The 18,790-nt window shown below is 42.9% G+C and overlaps 1 protein-coding gene across 3 annotated transcripts in view; it reads left to right on the forward strand.

Moving 5' to 3' along the window:
• The first annotated feature begins 2,464 nt into the window (after window positions 1-2,464).
• Window positions 2,465-18,790, forward strand: part of LOC101920632 (homer scaffold protein 1) — a 122,025-nt gene continuing 105,699 nt past the window's right edge. For 2 of the 3 annotated variants that reach the window (XM_055792957.1, XM_055792958.1), the window contains exon 1: window positions 3,596-3,706. In XM_055792957.1, coding sequence (XP_055648932.1) covers window positions 3,702-3,706 — 5 coding nt within the window. In that variant the 5' untranslated portion in view covers window positions 3,596-3,701. Of the gene's footprint in view, window positions 2,618-3,595; window positions 3,707-18,790 lie in introns of those variants that run through there. The other variant, XM_055792959.1, reaches the window with a different exon arrangement.

The following is an 18,790-nucleotide window of genomic DNA, read 5'->3' on the forward strand; positions in this document are numbered from 1 at the left end:
AGAAAAGTAATGCAGCTTTATCATAATGCCCTGGTTTCAGCTGGGATAGCATTACTTTTCTTCTTAGTAGCTAGTACAGTGCTGGGTTTTGGTTATGATGTGAGAACAACCTTGATATGACACTGATGTTTTTAGTTGTTGCTGGGTGATGTTTATACTAAGTCAAGGACTTTTCAGTTCCTTGGGCCCTGCCAGTGAAAGGGCTGGAGGGGCTCAGAAAATTGGGAGGAGACACAGCCAGGACAGGTGACCCAAGCTAGCCAAAGAGATATTCCATACCATATGATGTCATGCTGAGTATATAAACTGGGGGAAGAAGGAAGGGGGAAAACATATGGAATTTGTCTTCCCAAGTAACCATTACATGTGATAGAGCCCTGCTTCCCTGGGGATAGCTGAACACCTACCTGCCTATGGGAAGTGGTGAATGATTTTTTTTTTTGCTTTGTTTGCGTGGCTTTTGCTTTACTTAAGTTGCTCTTATCTCAACCCTTGTGTTTTACATGCCTTTCCAATTCTCCTTCCCATCCCTCTGGGTGAGGCTGAGTAAACAAGCAGCTATATGGTGCTTGGTTGCTGGCTGAAGTTAAACCATGACACAACCATGCATGTTCCAAGCATTGCCCACAACAAACCTTACACTGTTACCACAGTCTAAAGTTTTTGTAGCCTTTACTTTAGGTTATGAAGGAGTATATGAGAAATAGCATCTCAGCACTATCAAAACTAGCTAGCTACAACAAGACTCTTACCATCACATACCAGTTTAACTTCAATAAGTAGCTCTCACACCTTACCCCAGCACAGCCACCAATCCCCCATGAGGTTTCAAAAGTTTATTTACTGTCCATGCTGTTTCTTCATGCTCTTCAGACCAGTCCACCCTGCTTCTTGCCTCTGCTATATCCAGATTCTTCTACCTCCAGGCTCCTCTTCCAGCCAGCTTCTCCTCATTCAGGCCCTCACCTATGTCTAGAACACATGCTCTCCTTCCTCCCTCTGCTTCTTCCACATCAGTCTTCATCAGATCCTTCCCTTACATACCCCTTAGAGCTATTTCACTACTTAGCAGGAACCAGCCACAGCTGCACATTATCCACATCAGCCAACCCACTGCCCCTGAAGCAAGCCCACAGCTGTATGTTATCAATGTTAATTAACCTACCTTCATTCCTCTACAAAATGGGAAACTGAGGAAGCTGTTGTTTTCTTTCTTTCTTGTAAGGCAATCTGCCTTGCTGCTACTGGTAGGAATGTTTCATGCTAGGTTTTTTATGCTTGTTTTTGTTTGGAGAAGGTTTCCCTTGCTATTTAATTTGTTATCATCTTCATTTTTCCTATAGCTGATTACTTTTATAGGTCAAAATGTTGAAGCAAGGGTCTGTAAAACACATGCATATATGAATTAAAATAACTTTTGAAAATATTTGTTCTTACTCTGGAGAACACATTGTTAGGTAAATCCTTTTGCTGTCTTTCATTCCAGTCTCTTCCTGGGATACACTTGGTTTCAAGTAGTAGTAATCTTATGAGAGGACAAACCTTTTGTTAAAGCAAAAGTTGTGAGCATACCGTTGTTGTTTTTGTCATGTTTTACAGTGACATAACATCTGTTAGTGAAACTTTGAGTTTCCATTTTTATGTGGGGATTGACATCTAGTATCTCCCTCTCACACTCATTATAGTTTAATATGCCTCTGGTGGCTACAACTTCACTTAAGCAGGAAAACACTATGAAAATATTGGTAGTGGTCCTAGAAGTAGCTAGGATGCATGTTCCACCTTTGGTATCCCAATGCCATTGACATTGTCTAGGAGCAGTTACACCTAATATTTATAAATTCAGGAAAACTCAGAGAAGTAATGGAAATGTTTGCTGAACCTAAGATGAGGTAGGTGCCCAGCAAGGTAGCAGATAGTGCTGGAGCTTGGGCTACTGTTGAATTAGAAGCAGCAACACATGCTGTTTGCATGGTGCCATTGAAGGACTGAGCCAAAAACAGTAGGATCTGGTAAGCTCATGGTGCTGGCAGTTTCTTTGCAATACTATTAGCATGGATGTGCTGGAATCTACTTTTGTATTTTTTCAATTTTAGAATGCCTGCTGTGTTTCTTTCCTTTTTAGCCAGTAACGCTGTCGGCTTTGAAGTGTTTGCAAAGCAGGGGGATGCAGGCATGTGTTTTGGACACGGGACCAGCTGTCTTTGGAGACAGACACCCTGCCGTTCCCACGGCCAGGGCAGAGGGCTAGAAAGTTGCCGCAGCCACCTTCCGTGGTGGGCTCCGCGCAATCTTCACCCGTAGTTCTCGGGTCCAGGACCTTACATCCAGTTTTCCCTGCCGAGCCGCAAGGCGCACCATTGTTTCCGCGGCACCCGGGGCGGGCGCGGCTGCGCGCGCGCGCAGTGTTGCTGTGGAGACGGCGCCGCAGGGGACGGGGGCGGGAGGAGGCGATAGGGTCGCCGCCAGCGCCCCGGAGAGGCGCACGGAGGCAGCCGCGCCGCGGCGGGCCCAGAACCCTCCCCCCGCCACTATTCCCTATTATAGAAGCGCTTCCGGCAGCGTGGACCACTCTGACATCATCCCCCGCACCCCGGTGACGTCAGCGCCGTGAGCGGTACGTGACGTCGATGCGTAGGAGAGCGTGGTGACAAGTGCTATTTAAAGCTCCTCGGGTGAAGGACGGAGGTAGACTGAGCAGGTGCCATTGCGAGTAGTAGCTTGTGGCTGTGTGCATGGTGGGACTATAGGGCCCTTCCTTGCTCTTCCCTTCCCAGGAGTGGGACGGAGGTGTGGGTTACAGGCTTGGCGGTTGCGCCAGCTCACCGCGAGGGGACAGGCGAGTGGAGGCGTAAGACGGTAGATGCGAGCGGGCAGAGGCAGCATCTCGAGGCCGCTGAAGTAGTCGGGCACTGCCTGACACGGAGCTCGCTTGCTCCTTTCGTTCCACCAGTGGGGCTGAGCCCGCGGCCCCGCCGCAGAGGAGCGCGGGCTCAGCAGCCTCTCCCGCTGACAGTGACCGACCCGCCGCGCCCCAGGACGATGCCCGCTTGCTCGCCGCAGAAAAGGGCGTGACGGCAAGAAGCGGACCCGCCGCTGCGGGAAGGAGGAGCGGCGCTCCGCATCTCTGCAGCCGGGGGTGGGCAGATCGGGGGAGCGCGGCGCCCCGGTGCCCGCGGGGAACGCGCGGCCGCCGCACGCCGGGAGTCCGATGCCGGTGCCGCGGCTCACTCTGCCTCCTTGGGAGAATGCATTGGTGCCCGCCACGCTGCTGGCGGGGGTGCTAGGGGAATCGGCGGCGTGGAGCCTTACGCGCACCGCCTGCCCCATCCCGCTCCGCCTCTGAGTCGCACGGAGCTTTCGGCGGCTGCTCACCTGGCGAGAAGCGCCGCAGCCGCCGCTAGCACCTCGCGGAGAAGGCGAGCGTCTCCCCGTCCGCCCGTAGGAGGGGACCCGTCTGTCCCCGGAGCTGCCGCCCGCTCGAGGGCTGGGGGTGCCGCCTGGGGGCTCCTGGCGGAGACGGCGGCCATGGGAGCCCGGCCCGCGTGGGGCGCTCCCTAGTGTGTGGGCGGCCCCGCTCGGCCAGGCAGCTGCGAGCCGGCGGCGCGGCGAGCCCAGCCCAGCGAACTGCTGCCGCCACGGGGCTGCGGAGTTGCCGTTGCGGTGAGGAGCGCCCCGGGGACGTGGCACCGCCGGCCGTCATGGGGTAAGGATGTCGCGGGGGCCGTCGGGTCGGTGGGATGAAAGCGGCTGCCCGCGCGGGCTGTTGCTGCTCAGGCGGGCGCTGCTGAATGCGCGCGGAGGGGAGTGATTTTACTGGCTGGGTGCGTAAGGAGCAGAAATCCTGCTGCCATCGGTGCTGTGCATCAACCTGATGAAAGAAAAGGGGGACGCACCGTGATGTGTAGATATTTGCCTCCGCTGTAGCCACATCGGATCGCTGGAAGAGCCGCCTTGGCTTCCAGATCCCCACCGTGAGGATCCTCTCCCTGGTCAGTCCTGAAAACGACTGCTTTAAGCTCGGTGTGGCAAGGTGAAACTTAAAGAGCAGCGAAGGCTCATTTTAACTCTTCCGGAGTCTTCAGAGGATTAAAAAAAAAACTAGGTGTGAATTTCCCAATATAGTGAAGAAGTCTCTAGAGAAATCTGCTTTACAGCAGATCCCCTAAGTGAATTGGGATATCCACTTGAGTCTTTAAGGAAATTAGAAGGAATAAAATCTTTAAAATGAACCTGATCACATCTAATTGAGTAGCTATAAAAATGATATAGATACCTGTGAAAACTTTCCACAGTTGTATTCTTAGTAATTTGTATAGTGAGATGAAAAAATAAACCTTGTGCTTGCCTGATAACCTTTGAATAGAAAGGAAACTCATTCATGTTCAAAAGTGACAGAAAACCCAGTATGATTTGGCTAGCTGCAAGGTGGAGGCAGACTTTTAATGCATTAACAAGATGCCGTTTTTCTACGACTTTATAACAGTTCAGAGTATAAAAGTTATAACTCATGTCCTTTGTACTTTGGTCATGCAAGAATTTGAATGTGAAATATGGAACTTAAAAGCGTCTCTTTCCTCAAGCTGTTAATGACACTTGGAATTCTCCAATTTATTAACTTCTTTGTATGTAGGGTGATAACAGCTGCATCTGGCTCTGTCCTAGTCACTAGGGCTCACTGTACAAGATGTAGGAAGGAATGTCGTCTTAGGCTAGCTTTTATTTTCCTGTTGTTTTCCCTTTCATTTGAAAAAAATAATAATAATCCTAAACAGAATAAACCTGAGCTTGCAGCTGTCTATGTACTCAAGAAAGTGATAATGTGTTTCAAAAACCTGGCAAAAGGCTAAATGATGTTATAGTGGTTTTGGGATATATTAAAACTTCTAAGCAGACACAGAATTATGTAGCTTTAAAAATTCAAATAATGGAAATCTCATTTATTTTAAATCAATATTGTGTTTGTAGATGTCAGTTAAGTATATTGTATTCCAAATACAGATGACTGAAGAGGAGTACATTTTGTATTTTCTCTAGAATTAAATTGAGCACTTCTGAAAACAAAAACTTGACTTGCAAAACCAAAAATCCTTAATTTCTCAATTTCATAAATTCCGGTACTGCTAGTGTTTTAGCATGGTAGCTTCTTAATGAACAGTGCAAATCCATATCTGTAGAGGGAGCAGAAATAATCCTAAATACTGAAGGACTATAAAAATCATTTGGAGAAAGGGTATAAAGTTGGTGTCATGACTCTTAAGTAGTATCTTGGCATGTTAATGTCAAGAAGACAAAACTTGCAGTTTTGAAGACTCTTTAGACAGTACACGCTGGGGTATTACAATATAGCATTCCTTTGTAAGCTGTCTTTTAACAAGATGGTCAAAACCAGCAATGTAGGCATGTGTTACTGATAAGCTCTCAGCTCTCTGAGTGAATGAGCGCATCTAAGCCAGGGCCAGCAACAACTCTGTGGATCTGTGGTTAAGTATCAGACATTTGCTAATGTTCAGAGCAGAGGTCTTGTTTCAGTAGCTATTTTGTATTAGCATCTAAATGCAATTGCCCATGGATTTCAGACTATTTCTAGACCAAGATGTACTGGACTGTTAACATCGCAGTTATAAAAATAGTCTTCTGATGCTCTACTAAGGTCTTAAAATTGAGCATTCTAGAAGCCAGTTGCAAAATGTTTGATAATACATTTACCTGACCACAATAGGGTCAGTGTACTGTATTCAATATTTAATGGGTACTGCTATCTTACATAAGCTTGTACAGTGAGCTTGTAGTACCTGGCTGGTGGAGAGTTTACCGATCCCAATGGTCAGAACACAGAAAACTTGGGATGGGGGAGAGAAATCAGCTTACCAAACCAGCAGTAGCTTAGTCTCATTTTTTATAGTGAAGAATTTGCTGTTCTACCAGTGTAGTTCAGCCTGCTTGGCTCATTGAATACCATCAGGCAAGCCAGGTAATTATGCACTGTGTGTGCGGTGAATACCAAGCTGTGGGTAACTGGTCTCTGAAGCTGTGCTGCTATTAAATTTGTTTTCAGAAACTTCAGAATGGTCTATAGGGTCCAGTAGTTTAGGAACCACTCTTCTTAGTACTGTATCCTATGTGTCTGTGGGTATCCCTCATATCACAGGAGAAGATAAACAAATCAAGCCCTGGGGATTGTATAGGCCAGGCACTCTAGCATAGGATGTCCACTCTTGATTGTCTACCTGCCAGTCTCTTTCCCTCTCTCCTAGTTCTTCATCCCTGTTGCATAAAGACAAGTTCCTATCACTGTTGAGTGATATACCTTTTTTTTTTTTTTTTTTTTTTTTGGTGTGGGAGGCCTTTCTGTTGGATTGACCACACTGAATATAGTGTTCTTCAATAGGAAAACATTGATTTTCGTGTAAATATGACATCAGTATGTTCTGTCCCAGTTCATAACTTCAGTCTCTCTTGTATTGCCAGTATTGAGAAATGCAAAATTTGTCAGTATTGTGCAATTTGTTGTCTTTGAGCAGAGTTTGGATTATATTAAAAATCCTTAAATAGATATTAAGTAAACATACTCAGGATGTGTATTGATAGCCCAGGTTATTGTATGCATTGACCAGGTAAGTTTTGTGCTGAAAGCTGCAAACAGTCACCTTATTTTACTGGTCGTTGGTACTGCTTTTACTTTCTAGCAGGAGGATTAGAGGTTAGTATTTGTGGACTATGATGCATTGCTCAGTCTGGAATGAATACATTTCATGCAAGAAGCAGTATGGAAACTGCACAGTCATGAGTTCTGGTAAGATTGAGAATTTGGTGTCCTGTTAAACTTAATCTCTTGAATTAATTCCTGTTTTTTTTTAATGAGTACTCTCTCTGTAACTACTTTATGTTCTGTGCTGTGGACAAGTATCCAAATCCATCATACTAGCTTTTCCCTTCACTCTTTACCTTGTAATTCCTCATCGTTCAGCAAAGCTTCTGTAAGATGTGCTAGTATGTTATCTTCATAAAGATGGTTATGATATGTGTCAATTTGAGATGTCAGATTTAGAATACTAGGGTTCTTAAGTTGGCTAGAGAATATTGTGGAAGATGAGTATTTCAGGATGTGTTTATTAGCATTGTAGTTACCTAAATAAGTATTTAAAATTAATTTTTGGCTGTTACTGATTGATCCACTCTGATCTCTTACCCTTGTTGAAGGTTAGTTAAATGCGTTTCTTTAAATCATTCAGGATGCAGAGTCCCATTTTGAAGAGATGATACTGTAGCTGTAGGGGAATTAACAAATCATGCTAATTCTAAACTCTAGGATGTAATAACTTTTACAAAGCCATTCTGAAGCTTTAAAAACTAAAAAATGTGAAAATCTATACTGTTTGAGCATATGGGATAGACAAATCTTTCTGTGGAAGTTGGCTTGCTACCTATTGACTTGCTTTTTTCAGGTGTTTCCAAACCAGTGTCTTGTCCTTAAACTTTTCAGTTTTCTCTCCCTAGCTGGGTAATAAGACATTAGCACTATAAAGTTGTTAGGAGCCAGAAGTATTGTTAACCGTTGAATTTGACCTGACTCAGGTTCTTTAACTTGTCTTTTTCCCTGCCCATGAGGCTTAATGATAGCTCTCCCAAAACTTTATCTTAGCAACGGTTCTATCAGCTGTGCTCATCTGACACAGAAATATTGCAGATAATAGAGCAGAAGGTACAGCTTCTTGGCAGTAGTTTAGTGTTACTGCAATTCCTGGTCATGTTGCTATCTCAAGGGCAAAATGAAATGCTTCTTGTGGGGAAAGCAATGGCAGCCAAGTAGTTTATACTATTTTCTGAGCAGTGTGTAGAGTATAACAAAACCAGATCAACATTGCTTACACACTAAACTTGATTTTTCTGAAAAAAGTTAGTCAGGTATAAATACGTAGACAGATGTACTGTATGTAAATTAGCTTGAAATGGTTAATAAACTACTTTGTCAGGCAGCACTGCATGGAGATCTCTACTGTGCTTAAATTATATTGTCATAGTAGTGTTATGACCATGAAATTTAAACTGGCTATTCTGGCCTGGCAACACATATATGTGTGTCCTGAATGCCATAGGGGATGATTTCCATGCTGATCCAGTGAAGGTATTCATAATACCTTAAGGTTGCGACTGATCTTTTTTAGTATTTCCATGCATTATAAAGATTGTATAGACCAGCTCTCTGGGTGAAATACTAGTTCTGCTGAAAATAAACATTTCAGTTCTTCACATTAATCATGTTGAGATTATTTTTATTCTTAATGTCTCAAGGCAAACATCAGATGAATGTTTTCTATGTGTGTGTGCTTGTGATTTCTCCCTCCCAAATAGTGCTTACTCTACTGCAATTCCCATTATCTTTGCAGATGTCAAGCCAATACTTGAAGTATGCAGTCTCAAAGCCATGGAGTTTGCAATAGCTTCAAATACTGTAACAGGCCATCACTTCTCATCAGGGGAGGCAATGACACCTAACTGGCTTTAGAGCGTTTCTGCTTGCTAATTAATAAAAGTAATAAGTCAAATTCAGGTATCACTTTTATGGGAATTTTGTTGGAAAACATTTATTTTTTATGATTTTCTTTTAAGACTGTAATTTGATTTAAAGCTCTTAGCTGATCACTCTAAATCACAGCTTTCCAGTCTGCAGAGTTTTTTCTCTCACATATTCTCACTCCTCTCTTCCAGTTGCTGTTGTGCAGCAGTTTTTTCCCCTTCTTAAATGTGTTATCCCAGAGGCGCTACCACTATCGCTGATTGGCTCAGCTTTGACCAGTGTCAAGTCCACCTTGGAGCTGGCTGGTGCTGGCTCTGAAATGGGGGAGGCTTCTGGCATCTTCTCACAGAACCCACCCCTGTAGTCCCCCTTGCTACCAAAACCTTGCCACATAAACTCAATACAACATTTCACAGACTTCAGTTTTCTGAGAATAAAAGAGCCAGGTCAAAAAATCTTTATTAGAGTGCTTGTTGAGAGAGTAAGGGATCAAGTCCTAATAGTCACAGGGGAGTCTGTTGGATCAGATGTTCTGCATCAAAAGCCAGGAAGATTTCAGGTGGAAGTTTGCTTTTGTTAGACACTGGAGGTCCAACTGTGACTTAGAATTTGGTTTTAGACAAATTTTTATTACTTCTGCTATTAGTACAAATACTTAAAAAACAAAACAAAAACCACTTGGTGAAGAAAAGGAGAAGGGGTTGTCAGCATCACCAACTCCCTATTAAATTAACAGTATGGGATGGTGTGATATGCTGTTTCTTTAGGATGATACAAAATAATGCAGGTATAAAATTGGATGAATAGGAAGTTCTCTGTCACATTCCCATTGGAATGGGTACTGTGGTATTTGTTACATCTTTATTCTTTTTGTGTGGATAACTGACTAGCTGAAAAGGGTCACATAGACATAGTCCAGCTGGCTGGACAAAAACGCACATCGCTCTCAGCTTATCTGAAGTAAAGCAAAAATACACTATCCTTGGCTGTTCTTGTTACACAATAACAGGAAGATCGTGGTGGGAAAAAGAATGGTACAGGTGGGAACAGATAACTACAGAAGAGAAACTAGGGGCGGGCTTGGTATTTAGGCAACTAACCAATAATGAGCTTAACTTTTGTAATATGTATGAGCTAATTATAAGAAGGCATAAAAGGTGACTGTAAGGTACAATAAAGGAAGTCTGCTGCTCACTCATATTGAGTGACTGTGTCTTCCCTCCGTCGCGACAAATGGCGCCCGAACAGGGACCCTAGAGAGGGCTGAACCTGCGAGCCACGGTTCGACGGAGATTCGGGTACCGGTGCTGAAAGCAGCGCAGGAGGCGGAAGGGCACAGTCCCCGCGCCCGGGAGCACCTACAGAGGGTCCCGCTGGCCACGCGTCGCCGAAGTCTCGCAAAGGCTGCAACAGCGCTGACGAAGGTATGGAGAGACAAGCGACGTACGATTCGCTCATATGCTTTTTAGAAAAGCTGAGCGTTCGGGACATAGATTGTAAAAAGGCATTACCCGGGTTATTAGCATATGGGATAGCATCCGGGTCCCCCGCGGCAGCGGCGAGCGGCGGCGCAGCCCGGCAGGCCCCTTCCCGGCCGCGGTTTCTCTCCAAGGCGGCACCCACACCCCCCCCCTCCGATCGGCGCCATGGCGATGCAAGCGGCCAAGCGAGCTGACATCCGGCTGCCCCCAGAGGTCAATCGGATCCTTTATATTCGGAACCTGCCGTATGAAATCACAGCGGAGGAAATGTATGATATGTTTGGGAAATACGCACCTATTCGACAAATCAGAGTTGGAAACACTCCTGAAACAAGAGGAACAGCTTAAGCTTCTCAAGGAAAAATACAGAATTCATTACAAACCCACCAAAAAAAAGTGCTTCAGATGTCCCCTACAAGAAATGGGTTTCTGCCTTGACCTAGCAAACATCTCTGTGCTTAAAGAGAAGCCTTTTTGCCTTGATGGAGATAATTTATGCTGTATTCTGTATTTATGCTGTATTCTGAATGTGGAAATTGGTTGGGACTAGGAGGCTGGCTTAAAGGCATTTTGCAAACGGGATTATTATTTTTGATCATTATTGTAATAATAGTTTTTTGATCAAAACCAGCCCAAATTATTTGTAAGCATTAGGCATATCTGAAGAGAATGCCTTTATTTGAATCAGCAGTTAAGGTGTAGTTTAGTCTGAGGCTGTGGTTTTATCTGCTTCTGGTGAATTTTTGAAGTGATGAAATCAGAGATACAAGGTATACTAAGAGTTATGAGGTAATAAGGTAATAATCTAAGTAAGGGTGCTGTCTTTTATATCTACAAGTGCAATATGCTTTTATGTAGCAGAGAGAAACTTTAACAATAATGTTGCTTGAGCGAGATGTGCATGTGACAACTTGGGAAAAGGGATATCACAACTGGAGTGCAACAGTGTTTCTATGTCTGGCAGAGTGAAATCTTTCAAGCCCTGAGTTTAGACAGTCTAAAATAAATTGTTAGTATTCAGAAAACCCATCTTAGGCCTCTTTTGCTTACATAGTGTTATGGAAGTCAACTGCTATTGTAGAGAATTAATGATTTTTAATACATATTAACAAATACTACTATTTTACCTTGAGGCAGTTGAGTGAGAAATACTCACGTGTAGCATTTGAGGGAATGTCAGCATAAATCGCACTTACATTAAGACTGCATTTTTAATTACTGTACTCGTTAAGATTCGATGATGCCATAAGGCTAAGGCCTTTTATCACAGATTGGTTCTGAACTAAAAGGTGTGTGCACATGTAGATATGCACATTTGTGTTATTTTCCTTAATTGGCTACAAAATAATATAATTAGGTTGGGGACTAGGTCTTGGGAATTTGTCTATTATACTTCTGTTTGTTAAGGAACGTGCATAACATACAGCACCCATGTAGGCTTGGCTTGTGGCATAGTTGTCAAATTTAGCATAGACATTCAGACAGATAAGCAACGTACTCTTCTTGTGTGTATCACCTACAAGCCATTATGGCTTAGTGTGTAAATCTGTATGTAACTATTGAAAAATCCACTTATGAATGTATATAGCTTAGAACTAATTTTTCCCCTTTGTTAATTCTTTGATATCAATGAGGTATTCTTCAGAAAATGTATGGACTGGTTGGTTGCATAAGGGCAGTTGTTATTTGGACAGAAAATTGTTAATGGTCAGGGATTTTCCACTAAAATATTTGCAAATATTCCTAGTCAAACATCAGTTTGGTTTCTTTTTGGGTTTTGAGCTTGCATTAGTCCATGTTCAGAACTTTAAAATTACCTTTGAATTTTTTAAACTTTTTATATCACTGGAACAGAAAGAGCATCTAAATTAAAGCTTCAAGCTAACTTTATTTTTCAAGTATTTCAGGAATTATACTTCTGAACTGAGATTTTATAAGTTGGCTGTGTATTTTCCTGTGTTAAAACGCTGTTATTGAAAATGGTCAACCAAGCCTATGTCGCCCAAAATAAAAACGGGGGAATTGTGGATAACTGGCTAGCTGAAAAGGGTCACATAGACATAGTCCAGCTGGCTGGACAAAAATGCACATCGCTCTCAGCTTATCTGAAGTAAAGCAAAATACACTGTCTTTGGCTGTCCTTGTTACACAATAACAGGAAGATTTTGGTGGGAAAAGAATGTTGCAGGTGGGAACAGAAAACTACAGAAGAGAAACTAGGGGCGGGCTTGGTATTTAGGCAACTAACCAATAATGAGCTTAACTTTTGTAATATGTATGAGCTAATTATAAGAAGGCATAAAAGGTGACTGTAAGGGACAATAAAGGAAGTCTGCTGCTCACTCATATTGAGTGACTGTGTCTTCCCTCCGTCGCAACATTTTTGTTCTGTTTTCCACAGGTCTATCTCTCTTCCCTAATCCCTGTATTCAGATTGTTTTTCTGACATTGATTTGTACTTAACCACATTATAATTTAAGGTTGCCATGGCCAAACCTAAATGCATAATTGTCTGCCTTCACTAGAAGTAATACCACTTCTCTGGAGTCTTTTCCTGTAAGATATTTTAAAGGGACTTCTATATGAACCAGTTACAGAATAATTTCTAATAGTAAGCAACTTTTACAATTTGGACAGTAATTTAGAGCATGTTGTGATTTCCTATTCATCAGACTAAAGCTACTAAGTCAATTTGACTTCTAAAACCAGCTATGACTCAGTCTAACATGAGTGTCACCATTGTGCAGTGCAGTTTGACTAAGAGGGGAGTCCAGCAATGCTCTTGCATATTTATATACCCTTTAATGTTAGAAGCAGTTTCATCAATTCAGTGAGGGATTTGCCATTGTCTTCTAAAGTTATTTGATATCTAAGGAAGTTTAAAAATCTAATATTTGAATAATTCTTCAGTATTTTCAAAGTCTGATCTGTAATTTCATAGGATTGGAATTATTTAAAACCATGCACTGTATTTCTACTGTCTTTGAAACTTCCTTGTTCATGTAGAGCTAATGAGCAAAGAAAAAATGTGGATGAAGCATAGATGCTGTAGTGTGGGCAAAGCTGGAGGGGAAGGGACAGAATTTATGGGCTGGGGTTTGAACCTTTCCTTCCAAAATATAGGCAACACCGGGCATCAAAATATCTATTGTTTTATAAAAATAAATGTTAAAAACATAGACTACAACTTACCCTTGGAAAAGCAAAGTATTGGTGTTGGCCAAAACTGATTAAGCCAGCAAGCCTAGCAGCTGTCTTGTGGCATGTGGTGACGCAAGGTGAGGTGGACTGAAAAAAACCACTATGTCTGCGTGGCTGGGTTTGGACAAAATGGCCTTTATTGTTTATACAAACTATTTATATATCTTAGACAGTGCAGGTGTTAGACCCTGATAGGTTTTTGTGTCCTTCTTGCTTGCTATTTGCTGTTGCTGTAGGTGCCCGTATGCTGCGGTTCTAAGTTCCCATTCTTCACATCCTGTTTACATACCTGACAATTTGTGGCTGTCTTAAAGGTACATGGCTAAGTCTTTGAAGTCAACTAACTCATCTGCAGACCCAAACAATCCCCCCTTTTTGTTTTTTGAACAGCTAGTACCAGGTTTGTCATGTTCTGCAGGGCCCTTACAAACATGACGGCAACCAAGGCAATAGCAAACAAACAATACTGCCAATTGAGTGAATTGATGCCAAAAAGGCTGACATAGTCTCAGATTTTGGTAACATGTTGCTGCAATGGGGGGCCTAAAATCCATGCAGCACATACCATCAAAATCCTCACAGCCGTGTTCTTGAGCCAACAACAAAAAGCCAATAGTTGCTCTGTTTTGTATGTAATGGTGGCAAATTGGACTCACATTCTTAACTGCCTAATAAACAAGGTGATTTAACTCTTTAATGCTTTCCTTGCTGTTACTCCGGATAAGAGAAGAACCGCTGCAATACGTTCCCATCAGTTCCATAAATCAACTACATCATTACATGCTTCATCCAAAGTTATATTGCTTTTAAGTGCATTATGCTTATCAACATGTTCACGTGTTGATTTATGTGGGTGTCAGGGTCCCATCATAGCCTCCTATTACATTAGCATCTACACAAAGACAACTATCGACATTCAAAGTGCAAACAATATTGGCTTCTTTTGGGTTAACATTATACAGAGGTAAGCAATTATCAAAAATATCAAGACTTTCAGTAAGATTCTTCATTCCCCGCATACATTCACTTTTTTGCAACAATGTCTGCAAGTCAGTTTCAAGGAAGGGCACACCAGACAAGGACTGGTTCAGTAAGGAGACCCACACATTAGTTGTTGGGTTGATTGGCGGCAGAAGTGCTCCCACAGTCTGGCACGCTAAGCTCAGGCCGCACACAGCGAGCAGGTATCCATCGTGGACCTTCATCTGTAGAGACACAAGCATAACCTCTCCCCCAAGCTAACAATTCATGCGGTCCTGACCAATGCCTGGTACAAGGGTCTTTCATGCGTACTAAGACACCTTTGTGCTTTTGCTGCTTGTCACCAATTGACACAAAATGTCACACAATCGGAGGCACTGCGTAGTTGGCAGAGATTTTCAGAAACTTCAGAACATAACATGCTTTCTCTATTTGTGCCTCTGGGGTCATTCCCTTCATTCCCCCCTCCTCTTTTTTTTTTTTTTTTTTTTTTTTTTTAAGTTAGTGCTGCTGTATTAATAGACTCAAACCAATTTATACCCCCAGCTAAAAATACACACGCTATGCAGTCTTTGTTATTTGAAAGGTGATAGGTTAAAACTACTTGTTCACACGCTTCCATCTCCCCTATGATTGGTCCCAGTGTGGACACTGCTTCCCCCCTTGTGCAGGCATCCTGTTTTTTCTCATCTTTCTGTCCAACTCTCTTACCTCTGCGAATACAGTTTCTTTGTCTCCCTTGGCCTTGCATATGTCTTTCACAACACTTGCAGCTTGTTACAGTTTCGGCCTGCTCGGCCTGCTATTACAACAAAGTTACTTGGTCTGGATTGCTCATAATATGTCCGTTGTCTTCCAGCCACTCCACAAATCCCCCTTTTTGTTTTTGAGTGATCCAGACCCCTTTTATTATTCAGTTCATAATTCTTATAAAGCAATTCCACACACAGATCAATATCATTAAAAAGATTACAATGGCAATTAATACCGTTATCCCATGAAGAAACAAATCTTTTAACCATCCAGTAATTCCTAAACTCTGTAGCCAGTCCATTAACCCATTCTCAATCTTTATAGCCTGTACATTTTTCTTAACTCAGCAAGCTGCATATGAATACAGTTTGAGTGATCAGTCAAATTCATACAACACTTTCCTTAGCACTGTTCACTATAGGCTACTCTTTACTGTTCATGCTATTTCCTTATCTTCTAGGGGTGAGATCACATTCCTCCTTTGTTTCTGTCTCATCCTAGTTTCTTCTCATACTCCCTTAAAGTTATTTAATTCTTTGCTGCAGGAACTCAGCTGCACATCATTCAAAGCAAGGCCAAAACTGCACATTATCAGTGTCAAAACAACCCACTGTCTCTGTTATGTACAATTCTACAATTCTTTTTTTTTTTTTTAAACAGCAAAATACATTTCAACCGCTGTAATACAGTCGATTATAGACAGCTTTTCTGCGTGACAGAACACAGTCACCCCGTACTGCGAAACAGTTTTCTGCACTACTTTCCAAGCAAATGGTGTATGAACGTGAGGATTACCAGCAGCCGCATCTCCCAATACAATAGGATATGCGTGCGGTGCATGGTGGAAGGAGTAGGAAGATCAAGGAGCGGTCCGCCTATCTGTTCTACTAAACCCCAGTTCCCGTCTCTTAATGCCCCATCTCTTACAGCCTGCCAAAATCGCCGAGGGTCGCGCGTCATTACCGTACCACTGGAAACTGGATTTTTACCACCTCCACCTTCTTCATTGCCTGTGACTGATAACGTTGTCGTAGCTGGACCCGAATCCGGGTTTTCGGCACTTCCACCCTGCGCAGGCAGGGCCGGCGGCGCCAAGGACGCGGGCGGGGGGGCCGGAGCCGAGGGGGGAAGGAGTGTGGGCTGGCACAAATGTTGGGGTGAGTCAGGGGGGCTGGGATCAGTCCACCGAGGTTTCTGCTTGTCGTCCTCGGAATCGGAATCGGTATCCAGTATAAGTCGATGCAGTTGGAGAGATTTAGGGGATTCGGGGCATTGGGGAGTGGCACCTGGTAAGGGACACAGACTCTCCCCCTCCCCCACCCCCTCATCCTCTTGTCTGTCCTCTTCTGGAGGGGGATACAGGGGAGGTTTGAACGATGTACCCTCATTCGCATTGTGCTGACTTTTTAAGCCCCCACTTGCGTCTTGCGGTCTTTGCAAGTCTCCACTCCCATTTTGCTAATTTTGCAAGCCCCTAGTCGCATTTTGCTGATTTTGCAAGCCCCTATTTGCGTCTTGCGGATTTTTGAAGTCCCCTACAGCATGTCTAAGCAGTCCCCATGTAGGCAAAAGCCCCGACGCCTCTTTGTCCCCTTTTTCCAGAGCTTCTGACAGTGTTGATCCTAAATTGTCCCAGGTCCACACACTAAGAGCAGTCGCAGGGGACACTTCCACTCCATGTGTTCTGGCCCACAATAACATATTTTTTAACCGAAGCCCATCTAATGTAATTCCACGCTTCTCTAATACTAATTTCCACAGTGATAGCACTATGGTATCTTCTTTAGATAACTTACGCCCCATGTTGTCCCTGGTGGCTCACCTTACCGGTGTCACGTTCTCCCGGGATCTTGCAGCTGCTCGCTGTGCTACTCCGCTTCACCAGGCTCCGCCTCCCCAGCAACCCGCTGGTCAGTCTCAGGATCTGCTCCTGACACCCCTTACCGGGGTCACATCGGCACAGTCTCAGGGTCTCTTTTTGATACTCTTTACTGGGATCACATCGGCACGTCGGGGTCACCAAATGTGGTGATGCAAGTCGAGGCGGACTGAAAAAAACACTATGTCTGTGTGGCTGGGTTCGGACAAAATGGCCTTTATTGTTTATAAAAATTATTTATATCTTTTGGACAGTACATGTATCAGACCCTGATAGGCTTTCTGTATTCTTCTTGCTTGCTATTTCCTGTTGCTGTAGGTGCCCGTATGCTGGGGTTCTAAGTTCCAGTTCTTCACATCCTGTTTACATACCTGACAACTTGTGGCTGTCTTAAAGGTACACGGCTAAGTCTTTGAAGTCAACTAACTTGTCTGCAGACCCGCTGCAGACCCCAACAGTGGCATATCAGCAAAGCCTTGTCTTCTGATCATCCATGACAAAACATAAATTTCATATAAATGAAAATATGAGAAGATCATTAAATCACTTTATTTTGACTTGCTGTATCTTATGTCCATTAAGTACTGCATGATATCTGATTTCAAGCTGAAACACCAGTTGCTCAGAACTTCAGCTCCTTGAAAATCTAATGTACAGTATGCAATGATGTTTCTTTCAAAGGTAGATGTATATTTTTTTTTCTTAATATTATAGGATTAATGAAAGGTTCTAGCCCATTTTTCTCCCCTCAGCTAATGAAAAATTTCTGGTATTATTTGTGATGATACGCTAACTCAGAAGTGGTCAAAGATCTAATGCTAAAAGCTGATTGTTAAATGGGAGCAAAACAGTTTAGAAAACAGCTTGAAGGCACTGCTCTGTGAGGTACTATGTAGCTATAAAACATATTCTATAAACTAGGGCATTGGACTTTATAGGTAAATAGGTGCATATATGTATTAACTTCTAATTGAATACAGAAAAAATTCCAATCTTTTTAGGAACAACTTCCTAAGCTTTTACTGACCATGAGTAAACCTTACTCAAACTGAAAACATAACAGCAAAAGTCTAAGAATGTGAGTGTAAAACTAGATAAACTGCTGGTGGTATGGGAGAGATTTTGATCTGGTTGCTCAATTGTATCTTCTACTTTTTTTACTACCTCAAAGCTTGGTTTAAAGCATCAAAGTTCTTATTATATGCATGTGTTATAGAAAGCAATATCTTAAGATGTGCTCATTTCATAAGTATGCTGAGTATATTTTGTTCAAGTTGTGACTTTCTGTCCAGAAAAAGATTTTTTTTATTTCAGAGCAGTGTCCATACAAGAAGCCAATGTTATGCAATACTGTTCCACAAGCTACTGTATACAGTATTTATCAGACTTCAGAGCATTTATAGGAATAAGGAAAATTCTGTGGTTTTCTATTGCTTTGAATTGTGTTTACAGAGCTTGTTGACTCAGACTCCTGAGAAACCATTGGTCATGTTTGGATGCCATAGTTGACAAATTAGTTTTGACTATAGTTGCATTTTTAATCACTCTCCTTATTTCTTTTCAGGGATCCCTCATGAAGCTGCTTAGAGTAACAAAAGCTTGCTACAGCTTTAAAAACAAGCCAGGGAGAGTATTTTTTAAGACTGTAGCCAGGCATTAGAAGAAAGCTATAGTCTTGGCATGCTGTCATTTTGAAAAAGCAAAAAGGTCTTTGTCCTGTCCTAAATCTGAGGATAATCAGCAAATGCCTGAGAGATCACGCAGGGGATTCATGTTGTCTGATATGGGGAGAAATCACCTTGGATGAGAGATGTTATAGAGGTTCAGAACTCACTGTGTGCAAAATTACTACCTGTAAAAATGTGTGTGTGATGCCTACAGAGACTGCCAGAGCCCCTGTGCTGTGTGTGAAGGATGCTGCATGGCAGGGTCTGCTGTGCCCATCCTGGTCTCCCATCCCCTTGCCACAGGGGG

Source organism: Falco peregrinus, chromosome W (assembly GCF_023634155.1).
Source record: "Falco peregrinus isolate bFalPer1 chromosome W, bFalPer1.pri, whole genome shotgun sequence".
Classification (NCBI taxonomy): Eukaryota; Metazoa; Chordata; class Aves; order Falconiformes; family Falconidae; genus Falco; species Falco peregrinus.